The sequence below is a fragment of the Rhinatrema bivittatum genome, chromosome 3, assembly GCF_901001135.1.
Source record: "Rhinatrema bivittatum chromosome 3, aRhiBiv1.1, whole genome shotgun sequence".
In the NCBI taxonomy this organism is placed as follows: Eukaryota; Metazoa; Chordata; class Amphibia; order Gymnophiona; family Rhinatrematidae; genus Rhinatrema; species Rhinatrema bivittatum.
Genome location: NC_042617.1, coordinates 188,710,823 through 188,729,549, shown reverse-complemented (window position 1 = coordinate 188,729,549; position 18,727 = coordinate 188,710,823). Strand labels below are relative to the sequence as shown.

Sequence of the window (18,727 nt, the reverse complement as noted above, 5' to 3'; positions counted from 1 at the left end):
AAACATTCACTGGCACAAAACATGTCAGTGGCTGTTCTAGAATGTATGACATTTTGAGCAAAAACTGAAGGGGGTGTGGGGAGTAAAATTTTCAGAAATTTAAAAGTCATCATAAATGATGAGAAGTCACAGAATTGCAATCTGCTGTGATCATGTACACTGATTGTGCAAGCCTTTACAATTTGCTCTGACATGAAAACGTGCTGGCAGTTCTTCTAGTATTTTAATGAACTGACCCCATTAGAAATAATGGGACCTGCAGTAAACATGTGGTTTTGCACCTTAAACATGAACATGGATGATTATTTACTGTATACCATAATAGGTTTTATTGTATTGGTTTTGTACTCCTTTTACTGTAATGTGCAAAGACAGTGGCATTGCTTGGCAAATATATATATCAAAATATGAAGGATAAATAAATAAATAAATAAATATCGCTCTGTCTCTAGTTTGTGTTAGGTGAGAATTTCTTATGTTCGGGATCTCTGGGAGGCCGTTGTTCTGTGATTTAAGGTATTCAAACATGGGTTTATAAATACATTTATGTCCTTTCTGCTAACTTCTGCAATTTTCTACTTAAAACCTTGTAAATATCTTTTATGTTTATACTTTGCTGTTTTTAACAGAATTGCCCTAATTATGGCAGAGTGGCCAGGATTAGAAGGGAAACAGGTCCAACACATACAGTTTCTTATGGCCCAATAAGACGAAAACTGCCAGAAACTGGAGAAGTCAATTTAAGTAAGTTACTAAACATTACTTTTAAATATGGAGACAATTTTTAAAGCCATTTACATAAGTAAGTCAGTATTTATATGGGTAAATTGGTTTGGCTGAAAGTTGCCCTTCTCTGCTGGAGTAAAAGTATGTGCAGTCTTTCACATCATGCTTAACGTTTAGCTGAGTTAAAGAGAGGCATTCTCTGGGGTAAATTTAGGTCAAGGGAGGAAAATATAAGAATATAAGAATTTCCATGCTGGGTCAGACCAAGGTCCACTGAGTCCATTCTGTCTCCAAAAGTGGCCAATCCTGATCATAAGTATCTAGCAGATCCCAAAAAGTAGATCCAGTCCTGATGATTTGTTATTCTTTAGTATGCCTAGTTGCTGTTTTCCATCCTCCATTATCACAGAGATTTGCTTTAGTTGCTAAAAAAAAATCATCACTATCAAGGAATGTTGGGTAAAGACCAAGGAAAAGAATTAATTCAATTTTTTTGTTATTTTTGTCCATAAAGGTAGATTTTAAAAGCCTTGCATGTACAAAAATGGCCATATATGTGTGTAAGTGGGTCATGTGGGAGCTACATGAATTTTAAATAGGCAGGAAGGACATGTGTACTGTTAGGCTCAGGAGAGAGAGATTCTTTATAAGGCTCAGTCTTATATTCTATATATGGACCATTGCAAGGGGACACTTTTATTTCGGGGTGAGTTTTCGGTAGGTGGGTTGGGGTTAGGATGTGTGGCGTTAGACTCATTCAGAGGTATCCATTCTAAAATTGACATCAGTAAAGAATTTTAGACCTTATAAGTGATGAAAAGAAGTTGATTTGTACAATGCAGATAGCAGAGACTGCAGTATACAAATCAATTCCTTTAGTTAGAATTTTCATCACTTATAAGGTAAAACATTTTATAAGTTTGGGCTATAAACATTTTTGGCATCTGGCAACATTGGTCCTGATGAAACATTAACCCAATCAGTACTGGAGTAGTTAAATTTCGCAATGCTAAAATAATGGGAGATTTCATTTGCCTTTCTAATTTTTGCTAGCATTTCAAAGTTTTGTTTCTTCATCTTGGCCAGGTGGCACAGCCATACCAATGGTCTCTGGTGCCTGGGGGGCACTGCATATTTGTTGCATCCCTGCGCCCACCCCCTCCCCATCCTCCTTGTAAAAATGCTTGCGGTCACAGAAAGTCTCACTAATACAAATCCCAGAAAACAAATGAAATGACAAACTGTCGTGATCTGCCTATGAGGCAAAAGCTTCCCTGCCTGGAGATAGGACGTCAAAAGAGTTTCCTTTGCCCCTTCACTCTTTTGTACTGCAAGCAAACAAAAACAGCCTCTGATAAAGAATGAGACCAAGAGCCAAGGATTGTGATTTAAAATTTCTAAATTCTTCCAAAATTTCCAAATTGTCCCTGTACTGTAAAACAAATTAGTATTATTCAGATACACATTTCCCAAAAAATAACAGAGAAAATCTAATTCTTCCCACATTCCATCTCAGAGAAACAAGTGATAGCATTCTTTCTCTCCCAACACCCAGTAGTCTTGCTCCCTCTCCCTTCCCAGTTCCTAGCAGTCTTGCTCCCAAGCCCTTTCTCCCTCCAGTCCCCAGCAATCTTGCTCCCAAGCCTCCTCTCCAACTTCCGATACTAAAACAGTACTAACTGCCAGCACCCAAAACAGGAACAATCCTATCTATGAAAAGGCAACACTGCAAATATTATACCAGGCCTTCAAACATCTATATATATCCTGTGGGGAAAAACAGAACAAACCAGGCTGCTGTAAATCCCTACACAGAAACTACAAGCTAGCAGAATACCCCACCTCAGTTAAACATGCAGAACATAGACTTACCCTCACCACATACAGAATAGAGAGACCATAAATTATAAATAGAAATAGACAAAACTGAACTGGAAACTGCAACAAGCCAGACTCTGTATGTAATGCAGCAATGGAGAAATAAACATTACCAATCCTCATAAATCATAAAACAATAAAATCAAGGAATATAAATCAATCCTATTAATAAAACCATACTAATAAAAATATATCCAATGCGCTAAGGAATAGAATAATATGCAATAATTAAGAGCTTATACAAAATTTAAATTTTCCAAACAGCAATAAAATATTTCAAAATGGCAGACACAGACACCTAATAATTAAAACAACGAGGATAAAAAAAATTCACTGCTCTTCATACCTAAAACTTCATGTCCAGTCATCCTGAGTATGTCGTGGATTAATGGGGCAGCACAAACTTTCTTCACACATACACACACTTCAGACAGGTTCCCATTCCCACACATACACACCCCAGATAGGTTCACATTCACACAGAGCTGTAGCCAGGCAATGTGGCACCTATGGCTATGTGAAAAACTGCACCCTCATTCATTACACAACACATGACATCACGAGTTGGGAGAATCTGTTACATGTTTGTACAGCAACGCCCACGGCCGATGCAAGGGTATTAGGTGCCCTAGGAAAACCTTACAGCCTTGCTCCCCCCACCCCATCACACACTCCTCACACACAATTAAAAATGCATGTATAACAGATTTTACATGAAAAATGGCATTCAATGCACAGTCCTCTTAAGGTAACAACATCACTTACAATATGTATATTATATTTACATACACTGCTGTGGTGCCAACAAGAAAATCCTGCAAAAAAGCAAGAGACAATTGGAACTCATATGGTATTAGGCCTACTGTAATGCATCTTGGGCATGGGCATGACCCTCAGAGAGCCTTAAGAAAACAGAATTATAATGAAATAAACTTTCTATATCAAAACAATACTAACTGCCAGCTCTCAAAAAGCAACAACTCTGCTTATGAAAGTTAACACTGCAAATATTACACCAGATCTAAAACACCAATACACCCTTTGGGGCGGATTTTAAAAGGAGCGCGAATAGCCTACTTTTGTTTGCGCTCCAGGCGCAAACAAAAGTACGCTGGATTTTAGTAGATACGCGCGGAGCCGCGCGTATCTGCTAAAAACCTGGATCGGCGCGCGCAAGGCTATGGATTTTGTATAGCCGGCGTGCGCCGAGCCGCGCAGCCTACCCCCGTTCCCTCCAAGGCCGCTCCGAAATCAGAGCGGCCTTGGAGGGAATCCTCTAACGCCCTCCCCTCACCTTCCCCTCCCTTCCTCTACCTAACCCACCCGCCCGGCCCTGTCTACACCTCCCCCTTACCTTTCTCCGGGGATTTACGCCTCCCGGAGGGAGGCGTAAATCCCCGCGCGCGAGCGGGCCTCCTGCGCGCCGGGCAGCGACCTGGGGGCGGGTACGGAGGGCGCGGCCACGCCCCAGACCGCCCCGGGCCATAGCCACGCCCCCGTACCCGCCCCCAAAACGCTGCCGACACGCCCCCGAATCGCCGCGACGACCGGGCCCACCCCCGACACGCCCCCAACACGCCCCCCTCGTAGAACCCCGGGACTTACGCGAGTCCCGGGGCTCTGCGCGCGCCGGTAGGCCTATGTAAAATAGGCTTCCCGGCGCGCAGAGCCCTGCTCGCCTAAATCCGCCCGGTTTTGGGCGGATTTAGGCGAGCAGGGCTCTTAAAATCCGCCCCTTTATTAAGAAAACAGAAGAAGCCAAGCTGCTATAAATCCCTATATAAAATCTACATACTATTATAATACCTCACTTCAGTGACATATGCAAAACACAGATAGACCCTCAAAAATAGAATACAGAGACCATAAAGTATAAATAGAAATGTACAGACAAAAACTGAAGTGGAAACTGCAAAAAACCAAATTCTATATGCATTGCAGCAATGGAAAAACAGAAGTATTACCATTCCTCAAAAAACAATAAAATTAGTAAAACCATACCAATAAAAAGAATAACATTCAATAATTTTAAAACTCACATACAAATTTTCCAAACACCAATAAAATATTTCCAATAACACATCAAATAAGAATTAAAACTAATAAGAATTTTAAAAAATTCCCCGTTATACAGGCCTGGGAACTTTTGATTTCCAGATGCCCTTAAATTGCCATGGATTTGCAGGAAGTGGGGTCAATCTCTTACACACATGCTCTCTCTGTCTCTCACACACATAGGGGCAGATTTTCAAAGGCTACGCGTGAAACATACGTGCGTAACCCAAGAAAATCTACCCCTGCGCGCACTGAGCCTATTTTGCATAGGCTCGGTGGCGCGCGCAAGCCCTGGGACACGCATATATTCCGGGGCTTTGAAAAAGGGGCGGTGCGCGGGCCCGGGGGCGTTCTGGGGGCAGGACTGAGGCCTCCGGAACAGCCACTGTGCCGGGGGATGGCGCGCCGGCAGCTGGCCGGCATGTGCAAGTTACATCTGCCCAGAGGCAGGTGTAACTTCAACGATAACGGTAGGGGGGGTTAGACAGGGTTGGGGCGGGTTAGATAGGGGAAGGGAGGGGAACGTGGGGCGGGGGGGCAGAAGGAAAGTTCCCTCTGGAGGGAACGGAGGAAGCCTGCGTGGCTCAGCGCACGCAAGTTGCACAATTGTACACTCCCTTGCGCGCACCGACCCTGGATTTTATAACATGCACGCGGCAGCGCGCACTTGTTATAAAATCGGGCATAGATTTGTTTGCGCCGGGTTTGCACGAACAAATCTATGCCCGCGCGCAGGTTTGAAGATCTGCCCCATACTTTCTTGCTTTGTCTTCCACACACATGCTTTTCTCTCACAAGCATACACGCATGCTCTCTCTCTCCCACATACATCCTCTCTCCTCTACATACATGCTCTCTGTCTACCACATATACACACATGCTGTCTCCCACATACATGCCCTCTTTCCCACACATACATACATGTTCTCTCTGTCTCCCACATATATGCTCTCTCTCTCATTCTCCACAGAAGCAGCAGGCAGCAGCAGTCTCCTTCTTCAGCTCCCACAGCCAAGGGAACAACTTCCCTTGGCTGTGGGAGCTGAAGAAGGAGACTGCTGCTGCCTGCTGCTTCTTAGGGATGTGAATCATTTTAGGACGATTAAAATTATCGTCCGATAATTTTAATATCGTCTTAAACCGTTATGGAACACAATACAATAGAGATTCTAACGATTTATCGTTATAAATCGTTAGAATTGTGAGCCGGCACACTAAAACCCCCTAAAACCCACCCCCGACCCTTTAAATTAAATCCCCCACCCTCCCGACCCCCCCCCCCAAATGACTTAAATAACCTGCGGGTCCAGCGGCGGTCCGGAACGGCAGCGGTCCGGAATGGGCTCCTGCTACTGAATCTTGTTGTCTTCAGCCGGCGCCATTTTCCAAAATGGCGCCGAAAAATGGCGGCGGCCATAGACAAACACGATTGGATGGCAGGAGGTCCTTCCGGACCCCCGCTGGACTTTTGGCAAGTCTTGTGGGGGTCAGGAGGCCCCCCCCAAGCTGGCCAAAAGTTCCTGGAGGTCCAGCGGGGGTCAGGGAGCGATTTCCCGCCGCGAATCGTTTTCGTACGGAAAATGGCGCCGGCAGGAGATCGACTTTAGGAGGTCGTTCAGCGAGGGTTCCGGCGCCTCGCTGAATGACCTCCTGCAGTCGATCTCCTGCCGGCGCCATTTTCCGTACGAAAACGATTCGCGGCGGGAAATCGCTCCCTGACCCCCGCTGGACTCCCAGGAAACTTTTGGCCAGCTTGGGGGGGGCCTCCTGACCCCCACAAGACTTGCCAAAAGTCCAGCGGGGGTCCGGAAGGACCTCCTGCCGTCCAATCGTGTTCGTCTATGGCCGCCGCCATTTTTCGGCGCCATTTTGGAAAATGGCGCCGGCTGAAGACAACAAGATTCAGTAGCAGGAGCCCGTTCCGGACTGCTGCCGTTCCGGACCGCCGCTGGACCCGCAGGTTATTTAAGTCATTTGGGGGGGTGTTCGGGAGGGTGGGGGATTTAAGTTAAAGGGTCGGGGGTGGGTTTTAGGGGGTTTTAATGTGCCGGTTTTGCGATTTTACGTTTTTTCGATTTTTTACGATTTTTCACGATATTTTACCCCCCCAAACGGCAACAATACGATTCCCTCCCCCTCCCAGCCGAAATCGATCGTTAAGACGATCGAGGACACGATTCACATCTCTACCTGCTTCTGTGGAGAATGAGAGAGAGAGCATATATGTGGGAGACAGAGAGAACATGTATGTATGTGTGGGAAAGAGGGCATGTATGTGGGAGACAGCATGTGTGTATATGTGGTAGACAGAGAGCATGTATGTAGAGGAGAGAGCATGTATGTGGGAGAGAGAGAGCATGCGTGTATGCTTGTGAGAGAAAAGCATGTGTGTGGAAGACAAAGCAAGAAAGTATGGGGCAGATCTTCAAACCTGCGCGCGGGCATAGATTTGTTCGTGCAAACCCGGCGCAAACAAATCTATGCCCGATTTTATAAAAAGTGCGCGCTGCCGCGTGCATGTTATAAAATCCAGGGTCGGTGCGCGCAAGGGAGTGTACAATTGTGCAACTTGCGTGCGCTGAGCCACGCAGGCTTCCTCCGTTCCCTCCAGAGGGAACTTTCCTTCTGCCCCCCCCCCCCCACGTTCCCCTCCCTTCCCCTATCTAACCCGCCCCCAACCCTGTCTAACCCCCCCTACCGTTATCGTTGAAGTTACACCTGCCTCTGGGCAGATGTAACTTGCACATGCCGGCCAGCTGCCGGCGCGCCATCCCCCGGCACAGTGGCTGTTCCGGAGGCCTCAGTCCAGCTATGGGGGCCGATCTAGCTCTGATTTTGGGCTCCTTCCAGTAGGGCAGGCCAGGGTGCACACCTCCTCCTCCTCCGAAGGAGCATGGCCTTGCTGAAATTGACAGCGTGGTTGGCGGGGCTTTAGTAAGTGGAAATTCCACTGCCCCTTTCTCACACACAGACTCTCATTCATAACCCCCTCCTCTCTCACACACAGGCACTGTTTCTCACACATAACCTCTCTCTTCCTCACTTACAGGCTCCTGGATCTCATATACACACACACATACACACTCTCTGGCTCTCATATGCATACACACATGCACAGGCTCTCTGGCTCTCATATACCCATCCTCAGCAGTCTTGCTTATCAGCCCCAGCAGACTTATTCATTCCTTAGCCCCTGCTTCCCCAACTCCCCAGTAGTCTTGCTCCCCTTTCCTCTCATCTCCCAGACACCCTACTCCCCAGGAGTCTTACTCCTCAGCCCCCTCTGCCCTTCCAGATCTTACACTCCCCAGCAGTCTTGCTCTCCAGACCCCTCTCCCATCCCAACAACCTCACCCCTCAGAAGCCTTATTCTGCAACCTTCTCCCACCCAGACCCCCCCCCACTCCCCAGCAGTCCCCTTACCCTGCCTGACCTCCACTTCCCAACAGTCTTGCTCCTGAGCCCCCTTTTCACTCCCAGCCTACCTACTCCCCAGAAATCTTGTTCCGCTCTCCCCCTCCCCTCCCAGTCCCCAGCAATCTTGTTCCCCCCTCCTACACCTTCTCACCCACAATCCCCTCACTCACCGCAGGTGACCAGGGCATGACTTCAGTGCATGCTGCTCACCCCTGCAGTGCTGCTGCAATGCCCTCTCTCACCTTCCCTGCTCCTGAACAATTGAAGGAGTGTGGCCTTGTGGCGCGGGCAGCTTCCTCCCTCCCGACTGTGATCCTTCAATTGTTCAAGAGCAGGGAAGGTGAATGAGGGGATCGCATCAGCACAGTGGAGGTGAGCAACGTTAAGAAAATCATGCATCGTCCTACTGCTACCAATGAGACTTCGCCCGTTGTCAGCGGCCCTTCCCCTGTTCTTATGCCTATGAGTGGAAAAAGCAGCGTGTCCCCACCAGAATCATCAACGTAGTCAGTGGGCCATGCTGCTTTTGCACTTAGGGAGGCCCCACATGGCAGTGCTATGGCACCTCTCGGTAGTGGTGCCTATGGCTGCGGCCACGTTGGCCATAGGCAATGCTACAGCTTTGTTCCAGAGCATCAGCTTTCATGGCTCATGCGGTCACAGAGATTTCTAATAGGGATGTGAATCGTTTTTTGACGATTTAAAATATCGTCCGATATATTTTAAATCGTCAAAAAATCGTTAGGGCCACGATACAATACCAATTCCCCCGATTTATCGTTAAAAAATCGTAAATCGGGGGAAGGGGGAGGGCAGGAAAACCGGCACACTAAAACCCCCTAAAACCCACCCCCGACCCTTTAAATTAAATCCCCCCCCCCCCCGAACCCCCCCCCCCCAATGCTTTAAATTACCTGGGGATCCGGCGGTGGTCCAGAATGGCGGTGGTCCGGAACGGCCCCCTCAATAGAATCGTGTTGTCTTCAGCCGGCGCCATTTTTCAAAATGGCCGCCGCAAAATGGCGGCGGCCATAGACAAAAACGATTTGACGGAGGAGGTCGTTCTGGACCCCCGCTGGACTTTTGGCAAGTCTTGTGGGGGTCAGGAGGCCCCCACAAGCTGGCCAAAAGTTTCCTGGGAGTCCAGCGGGGTTCCGGGAGCGATTTCTCGCCGCGAATCGTTTTCGTACGGAAAATGGCGCCGGCAGGAGATCGACTGCAGGAGGTCGTTCAGCGGGGGTTCCGGACCGCTGCTGAACGACCTCCTGCACTCGATCTCCTGCCGGCGCCATTTTCCGTACGAAAACGATTCGCGGCAAGAAATCGCTCCCGGAACCCCGCTGGACTCCCAGGAAACTTTTGGCCAGCTTGGGGGGGCCTCCTGACCCCCACAAGACTTGCCAAAAGTCCAGCGGGGGTCCGGAACGACCTCCTCCGTCGAATTGTTTTTGTTTATGGTCGCCGCCATTTTGCGGCGGCCATTTTGAAAAATGGCGCCGGCTGAAGACAACACTATTCTATTGAGGGGGCCGTTCCGGACCGCCGCCGTTCTGGACCACCGCCGGATCCCCAGGTAATTTAAAGCATTTGGGGGGGGTTCGGGAGGGTGGGGGATTTAATTTAAAGGGTCGGGGTGGGTTTTAGGGGGGTTTAGTGTGCTGGCTCACGATTTTAACGATTTTTCACGATAGTTTACACACCCAAACGGCAACAATACGATTCCCTCCCCCTCCCAGCCGAAATCGATCGTCTTAACGATCGAGGACACGATTCACATCTCTAATTTCTAAGTCACAGATTTGGGTGTTCACATTAGCGAGCTTTTCCTCTTGTTCCGTCTTTGAATCTACGAGACTCTCTATCTTATTCACGACTCGGACCATTTTTGCTCCCGTATTTTGGGTAATTTTTTTCAGAGAAAGCGTCCAAATATTTTTTTAGTATTTCCTTCAGTGTTGTTAACAGCTGCACCTCCATTACTTCTCCATCTTCTGATGACAAATCATCAGCCATACTACTGGCCCGGGCTTTCTCTATTATCGATTTCTCCTGCTTTCTTTTCTTATCTGCTTTCTCTGCCCACATTCGGGTGATTGATTTTTTTAGGGAGATCTTTAGTTGCCATTCTAGCACTTTTCAGCAGGTTAAAGTCCAAAAATAGAATAATAATAAAATAGGCCAGCAGAAGCTCTACTACACTGCTTTTTTCAAAGTCAGCGCTTCACATGGTGCCCCGAAATGTATGAATTTGATGCAACTGCAAAAGGTACCTAATAATAATACCTATGTAGCATAAACACCAATTTTTGGTATCCCAAAGATTCTCTAATTAGCTCAGAAATAAACAGCTAAATTTACAATTTAAAAATACCTAAAATCAGAAACCCTAATTATAATGAACACTTCCTATAAACTAACACAATTTACTTAAATACAGCATTGTTTTTGTTTTTATCTGTTGTTTTTGGAATTTTTTTTATGACTGTTTTAGTTTTCTGCATAGAAGTATGGATATTGTGGAATAGAAATGTATAAATAAATTGCTCAGAGCTGTAGTCAGTAAATTTGGCGCCTATGGCAAAATGAAAAACTGTGCCCTCACCCATTACACAACACGTGACATCATGACTTGGGAGACTCTGTTCAATGTTTGTACAGCAATGCCCATGGCCAGTGCAAGGTGCCCAGCACGTGCACGTGTCGACACGCATGTTATAAAATCTGCTACCCATACGCACATGCACACCTGATTTTATATTGCATGTGCGCACGAGTGCCAACTCATGCATGTAAGGGGGGAATTTTATAAGATGCGTGTGGCAACATGATAGGCCCTTTCCCCAGGAGGGAACTTCCTAAACCACCCCTAGTTAACCTGCCTCCCTTTTCCCCTATCTGCCCCGACACCTAAAACCCTGCTAATTAATTTTGTTTCTTGGCCAGCTGACTGCTGGCACGCGCTTCAGTAGGACAGTGTCTAATGGCATTGTCCCGGCCCGCCCCTTTTTCTTTAACCCATTCTTCGGCGCATACCGGGAGATACACACGTGGCTGCGGGCCTTTGAAAATTGCCGCGGCGTGTGAGCACGGCAAGGCCACACTCATAACTTCCGTTTTTAATGTGCACCAGGTTTTTTAAAATTGGGCCGATAATGAATAGAATAACATTCAGTAGTTAAAAGGTCATATAAAAATCTTCCAAAACATAAATAAAATATTTCAAAACAGTCACATCAAATAACACCCAACAATTAAAATAAGGATTTTAAAAAATTCTCTGTTATCCATTCCTTGGAACTTTTGATTTCCAGATGCCCTAAAATTGTCATGGATTAGCAGGCAAAGAGTAACTGGGGTAGTTGTGCACACATATGCTCTCTCTCACTCTCCCACACACAAGCATACTTGTTCTCTCTCTCTCCCACACACAAGCACCCAGGCGCTCGCTCTCTCACTCTCCCACACACATGCACACATGCTCTCTCTCACTCATTTCTTCCTTAACTTAGCAGGCAGCAGCAGTATCCTTCCTGAGCCCCAGTGGCCAAGGGAATGACTTCCGGCCATGGGGCATTGGACTACTTCCGGCAGGGCACTCTGCTCCTCCTTCCTCAGCAGCATGGCCCCACCAAAATCTATGGCATGGTAAGCATGGCCTTAGTAAGTGGAAAAGCAACGCGACCCCGTCAGAATGAGCAGCGTTGGCAGCAGGGCTGCGCTGCTTTTCCACTTACTAAGGCTGCGCCGACCACATCATCGATTTTAACAGGGCCGCGCTGCTTTTTCTTTTGCTGTGTACACGACAGGTGCACTGCTCTCCTGGGTACATGACAACGGTAGCGGTACCTATGGCTGTGGCCATATTGGCCATAGACATGCTACTGGTCTAAAATAGTTCAAAGAGTTAAAACTTGTCTGAAATTCAGATAATAATCTTTAAGTAGTAATGAAAACTAAAACAGCAGATAGAAAATGCTTAAACCGATAATGATGCTCCCCTGTTTAGAAGATTAATATATACTGTATCTATGTATCATAGATTTCAGTCTTCCAACATGACTTATGTTTCACTTCAAGGAGGCTCATCAGAAACTGCAATCCATGAGAGCTACAGGCATGCATACATTCCATCACACAGCCGCTTTTCTGTAAAATAAAACTTATGTGAATGTTCAGAAACTTATAAACTGAGAGAATTCTCCTGTCAATTATACATCATGCTAAAACGTTTATTTGATAGTGCTTCAAGTATTTTTTTTTTTTTTTAGTATTTTTTGCTACATAATACTGACAGTTTTTGTTGTACATATTTATGTGTTTTTTTGGTGTGTCATGTTTAAGTTTTTTTGTTCTACCAGGCATGATTTGAGGATTTGTGGACTGTATTAACATTTTCACTTGTATATGAACTCTATTGTTATATTTAAGTACAATGTATTTTTCTATAAAAGAACAGTTCACAGGATACTTTATTTAGTCTTCTCATGCTTAGTGCTGTACTTTGACTTATACTGCTCCTTTATTTTTAAAGTACAACCAAAGCCTAATCCTTTATCTTTTTAAGATTCATCTTAAGAAAATGCTGACTTTTCTCTGCTGATTAATCAGTATCTATCTAGTGGAAATATCCTTCATTAATCAGCTCCCAAGTCTATCCGTTGAGTTTCTTTCCTCTTGGTCTCTGGCCTCAAGTTTCCATTTCTGCTTCCTTGGCCCAAATCTCTCTCGTTCTACGCCTCAGTCCTAAATATTTCTACTTGTGCTCCTTTGATCTAGCTTTCTCTGATCCTGCTTCCTGGTTCCAAAGTGAAATTTGTTTTGTTTTTCAACCAAAGAGAAAAAAAATCATTTTCTACTTCATCACTGTTAATTGGTCAAGGGAGGAAGTGAAAACCAAGCTTTTCAACTTTGACCATATTGAAAATAGTTTCATCCTTATCAGAAAAATGTTGTTTTCAGTTGTTATGTGTCAGGCACATACTCCACCTTCCCCAACCCCCAAGTTTGAACCTAATCAATAAACGTTTGTGGAAATTATGGTTCCCCAGATAGACAGATGGATGCACTGAATTACTACGTTAGTGCTTTCATCCCTACATGAAAAATACTAAACATACCAGTTCTATAATCTCGTTATTTTTGTTTTCTTTAGAACTCTATGTTCATTTTAAAGTTTCTCCCCATAAATAAAATATTCAAGGCCCAACATTTCATTTGCACTAAAAATGAGTGTTTGCCTATAATATTCTTAAAATGCCGATAAATCCTCTTTTCTCAGATACAGGAAATCTCCCACCAGTGGACAGCATGGTCCTCGGAGGCATATTACTGGCTGTTTTGGTGATTACTGCTATCTTTGGGAAACTTTTGTATCAAGAAAGAAGAGCATACCCAGCACAAGCACCACTTATTCTGTCCAATATGCACAGTTCAGAAGCTGCTTCATGATCAGGATTCTCCATTCCTTCCAAGATGCATGGAATCACAAAATTAATACTGATTGACTTTTGCTCATAAATTACAAGGAAATCTATTTCAAATCTGAAAATTAATTCTTTTTGGAGCCAGAATTTTAAAATTCACTTAATATAGAGTGATTCACTGTGTGCCATTTTCTACCAAACTCTTTTTGGCCTCTAGGAAATGAATATGATAATTAAAAAACAAAAACTGTAACTGTTGTAAGAGCAAATATCTGGGGGAAATATGAAAATAATATGTAGGAGAGGCAAATTGTATACATTTTGTGAAAATGATATACAAGAACAAAAAAAGTCCAAAAATACAAGGGTTACAAAATAAGTACAAAAAAACCAAAACTAAATAAAAGTAGGAAATGAAAAGGTGTTCTCATATACTAACAAAACCATCAGCATAATCTCAGGATAGTAGTAGTAATCATTGGAAACAGAAAAACACTTCCTAGAAATGCTGTCAAAATTATTTTTACAGGCAAAATAATTTGACAACATTCTTAAAAATTACATAAAAATAATGAATAAAGATCACTTGCATAAGGATCACGATCATCTCCTACTTAGACTATTGCAATTTGCTCTTTGCATATCCTCTGCTGCATCTTCTTTCTCCACTGCAATCTATTCAAGATTCAGCTGCATGACTTATCTTCCTTTAACTTCACTATGACCCTGTAATCCCTCTTCTGAAGTTGCTGCATTGGCTCGCTATCCATTTCTGCATACAGTTCAAGCTTCTCTTACTCACCTATAAATGCATTCACTTTGCTGCTCCTCATTAATAATTATCTTCCTTTCTCTCTCCCTATACCTTTTCTCACAAACTCCATTCATCGAGCAAGTCACACTCTTACCTGTGCCCTTCTTCTCCACAGCCAGTTCCCTACGCTGTTTTCTAACTTGCTGTGCCATAGGCCTAAAAGAGATTTCCTGAATCGATATGTTATGCTCGCTCACCAGCAAAACCTAGCAAATTGCAAAAATCAATTGATCAGATAACCAGAACTAGTGCCACAATGGTTACTAGCAGGAAGAATACGTCGTCTAAAAGGAGACACAAGAAATGTCCCCCAAAACGACCTACTGTTCACTCTAAAACATGCTGATAAAATACATTGACTCTAATAACATCATGGGGATAAAACTGAAGGGTAATAAAAGAGGACCATATGTAACCGAATAGCAGTTAATGCTGAATAAATCCATCATGCCAGCAGTAAAAAAAATCTGAAATTTTAGTTTAGCATAGATCAAGCATAAGTAAGCTTTTGATAGCAACCCACACTCTTGATAATAGATTGCTCTGAAAGTTCCAAATAAACCATGGATTGATTACATATCTCAAAGTCACCATAAAAATGTGGCAAACTACACTCTACATGAACTACACTCTACTTAAACTACACTTTACTTGAATTATGAAGATGAACAATTTGTCATCACTAACATCAAGAACCAGTGAGGAACATTTCAGGGAGCTCCTTTCACCTCTCTTGTTTACTCTGGCACTGAATCTGCTAAGTACTCTTGTTAACTGCAGGGCCTACAGATTGAGCTTTAATCACAGAGACATTAACGATTCACAGATAGCATTTCACAGACTATTTGTAGATGGCTTGAAGCTTTACAGCTCCTGTGATCATACTTTGTTGAACAATGAAATCAAGATGATTTTTAGCCCGGACAACTCTGCTAGGGCGAACCTTCCTTAAAGGAAAACTAAACAAAACTGAAAACATCTCTCAAATTGAAGACTGTAATATAAAGGAAAGCAGGCAGGATGGTGTATATAAATAACTGGAAGTGGAGAAAGTACAAATCATAGCAAGAAAAGATCAGCAAACAGCAATATAAAAGACTGAAACTGGTATTGAAAAGTGCTTTAAGAGCATGGAATAAAATACTTGCCATCAATGAGCTTGCAATCACTGTGCTTTCATACAGCTTTGGAATTGTAGACTGGCTCCATAAAGATCTCAAACATTGAATGTGAGAACAAGAAAGTTCATCCATGCCTTCAAGGTAATCTATAAGAAACAAAAATTCCCATGACCCACCCAGACCATGTCCATTCCCCATCGCTGAAAAGTTTTCAGATGTGCGTGCAGTGGGAGATATGTCTGTAGCTGGGCGGTTTTTAAAATTTGGTCCATGTGTGCCAGCCCAACTTGTGTGCTCATCCCACAATTGCTGTGCATACTGGGCTTTTAAAATTCACCTTTAAGTGCATAGTTTTGGATTTTCACAGCTTTGCATATACAGGCTGATTTTAAAATAAGCACACATGCTCCCATACGCATGTGTATTGGCATGCGAGAAGAGACCCGCTGCAATTTTAAATCGTGCATGCACTTGTGTGCATATGTCTTAAAATACACCTCCCACGCATAAGTATGCACCTAATTTTAAGAGATACCTCAAGCAAACGTACTTCGTATAGGGGCGGATTTTAAAAGGCTTGCATGAAAATCCTGGGGTTTATGCGCGTGGTTGGGCCTTTTCAAAGGGCCCTGGCTACATGCATAAACCCTGGAACGTGTACAAGTGCCGGGCCTCTTCAAAGGGATGGGGAGGGGTGGGGCTGGGGGCGGGCCAGGACAGCGCCATTGTACACTGTCCTGATGATTCACACGCCAGCAGCCAGCCAGCACGTGCAACTTACTTCAGCTCCGGGGCTAAAGTAAGTTGCGAAACAAAAAAAAAAATAGATCAGTAGGGTTTAGGGGGTGGGCAGGACAGGGGAAGAGGGAGGGAGTTTAGATAGGGGTGTAGGGAAGTTCCCTCCCAGTCCACTCCTGGCTGTGCACGTATGCTTGAAAGTCTACCCCTTATCTTCCATAGGACTTTGCCAGCTTTTACGCTTGTGTATAAGCGGATTTTAAAACATGTTTGTGTGAGTGTCATCCCAGTTTTTCCAATTAGTCCACCAGTTTGCCCAGTTAATATCACGGTCTTCAAGAACCCTCTGTTTCTTTAACCTACATGCACTGCTGTTGACCCAGACCCCCCACCCTGTCCTGTAAGCCCTAAAACTCAAGATCTACAGACTTGCTCCTCATCAGGAGCAGCAGTAAAGTTATGGGGATAACAAGCAAATGTGCGCCCCAATTTCTGGTTTTAAAATACAGAGTTACGCACATAAGTGTTGGCCCCACCTTGGAACACGCATGCTCCACCCATGCCCCGTCCATTTTCCACCCTCCTATTTTTGGTGCACACACAGGTCTATACACGTGTACTTCGTGGCTTTTTAAAATTCGCATTGCTCGTTTGTAGCCCATATATGTGCATATGTGGGCATTTTTGCCTGAGCATAGTTTAGGCTGGAGAAACTGCTTGCAGAAAAAACAGGTGCAAATTTCTGTGGGTAATATATACTTGAGCAATTTTCAAAGTAGAATTATGCATGTACTTTTACTCTGAAAATTTGTGCATGCCCACAAGTAAAAATTACCCGCGGACTTTGTGGCAATGTAGGTAGTTTGATACGCTCTGGAGAGGTGGCCATTCATCTGTATGCTATTCTGGCACTCTGTAGATGATGTTGGAGGTGACTGATCCCAATATATCTGCTGCGCCTTGTGGCGCACAGTCACTGGCACATGCCAAAGCTGCACACCAAAGGGCGTACCCCTAGGACAGGTTTGCTGAGGTCTCTGGGTTGCTGTGAGATCAGATTATGGGTTGAGAGGAGGAAGGGAGTAATCTGTGCTTTCCCAACCAAAGCAGCTGTTCCTCTTCCAGCTTCTCAGGCAAGTTTGGATACATTTTTTTCCAACCAGACTAAAGTTTCAGGGGTACAGGAGCTTGAAGGCTCAGCTTCCGTTCCTACTGAGGCATCAGTCTCGCTAAGCCCTGAGACTTGGCTTCCATCTATTGTTCGTATGGCACGATATACAATTCTGGAGGGAGAAAGCCAGTTTCCCTCCCAGTGTTCAGTTCTGTTGTAGTGCTTGATACTACCTTGGTAGAGAGTCCATCAAGCTAGGGTGAGAGAACATTGTAGAAATCTCATCTTTGTGAGACTTTCGTCACTCCAAATCACGTCAAATCTTCCCTGATGTGTACTGTGTTGTTCGTACGTCTCACTGTGATGTAAATCTGACCCCAAAACCTTAGACCACCACCAAAACCTCATCTCGACTTACTAACTGGCCCTCCTATAGGGGTATAAATAGTTGACTACTATGTGTGCCACCCCAGAGGCTCTCGCTTTCTCTTTCTCTCACTGAAAATACCCCAAAATTTCTGGTGTTAAAAACATGTGATAGTGCCCCCACATTTTCATTGATCCTGCTCCTTTGAATAAACTCATAAAATTTGCATTCACGCCATGCGTTGCAATAAATATTGTGTGCATTATCGTGGGTGTTAGGGCCCTAACACCCACGATAATGCCATAATGCATTTTCATAAATGGTTCTTAGCAGGCTATGTCTGAATATTGACCTCCCTATTATTAAAGTTCCTTCTGAAGCTATTCCATCCTTCTACTAAAGTCTTTTATCTTCTGTTTAGGGGAAATGTTGAACCCTCAGTAACGTCCTCTCTTAGACCTGATTTATCATTTGAGAATATTGATTTATCTGCTTTTATTTACAAGAGTCTCGGGTAGATATTTCCTCAAAAGTAACATAGTTGGCAACCTATGCATTAGAGCCTAATAGGAATTGGACACTAAAAATATTTTTTAGACTTGGTCATGTTTTTTTCTTGGTCATAAATTAGCTGTCTTTTTCTGACATAGCAAAACCAACTCAACATAGGTATAAGTTCTTTCTTGAGAAAAAGCCGAGGGTGATTGCATTAGGAGGTATTTTAAAATTCCTGTGTAATGTTAGTCAAATTAGGGAATGCTGAGTATTTCTTTTACGATCCAGAACAATTTGAGAATTTTTTCCAGAGGAAGATTATTAATTCATAGGATGGCTATGATATGAAGCCTTTGATTTCGTTAGGTTGGATATTTTTCACCTTTTTATTGTTTCTTTTTTGTATAACCTCCACCAGTTGTGTTGACTAAATGCTGATGATCATATGATATGTTTTTCTTTTTTTACCTATGTTTTTAGTGTTATAAATATGATCTAGTTTGCTTCTAATGTCAAGCATGCTCGATAATGTATGTGTTAAAAATTCAATAAAGACATTAAATACAAAAAAAATTGCTCTCA

At 44.1% G+C, this 18,727-nt stretch overlaps 1 protein-coding gene across 1 annotated transcript in view; it reads left to right on the top strand.

The window, feature by feature from the left end:
• LOC115088718 (ZP domain-containing protein-like) overlaps nt 1-13,634 on the top strand; it is a 74,044-nt gene extending 60,410 nt beyond the window's left edge. The window contains exons 8-9 of the mRNA XM_029596960.1: nt 630-744; nt 13,355-13,634. Coding sequence (XP_029452820.1) covers nt 630-744; nt 13,355-13,524 — 285 coding nt within the window. The 3' untranslated portion in view covers nt 13,525-13,634. The remainder of the gene's footprint in view (nt 1-629; nt 745-13,354) is intronic.
• The last annotated feature ends 5,093 nt before the right edge of the window (nt 13,635-18,727 follow it).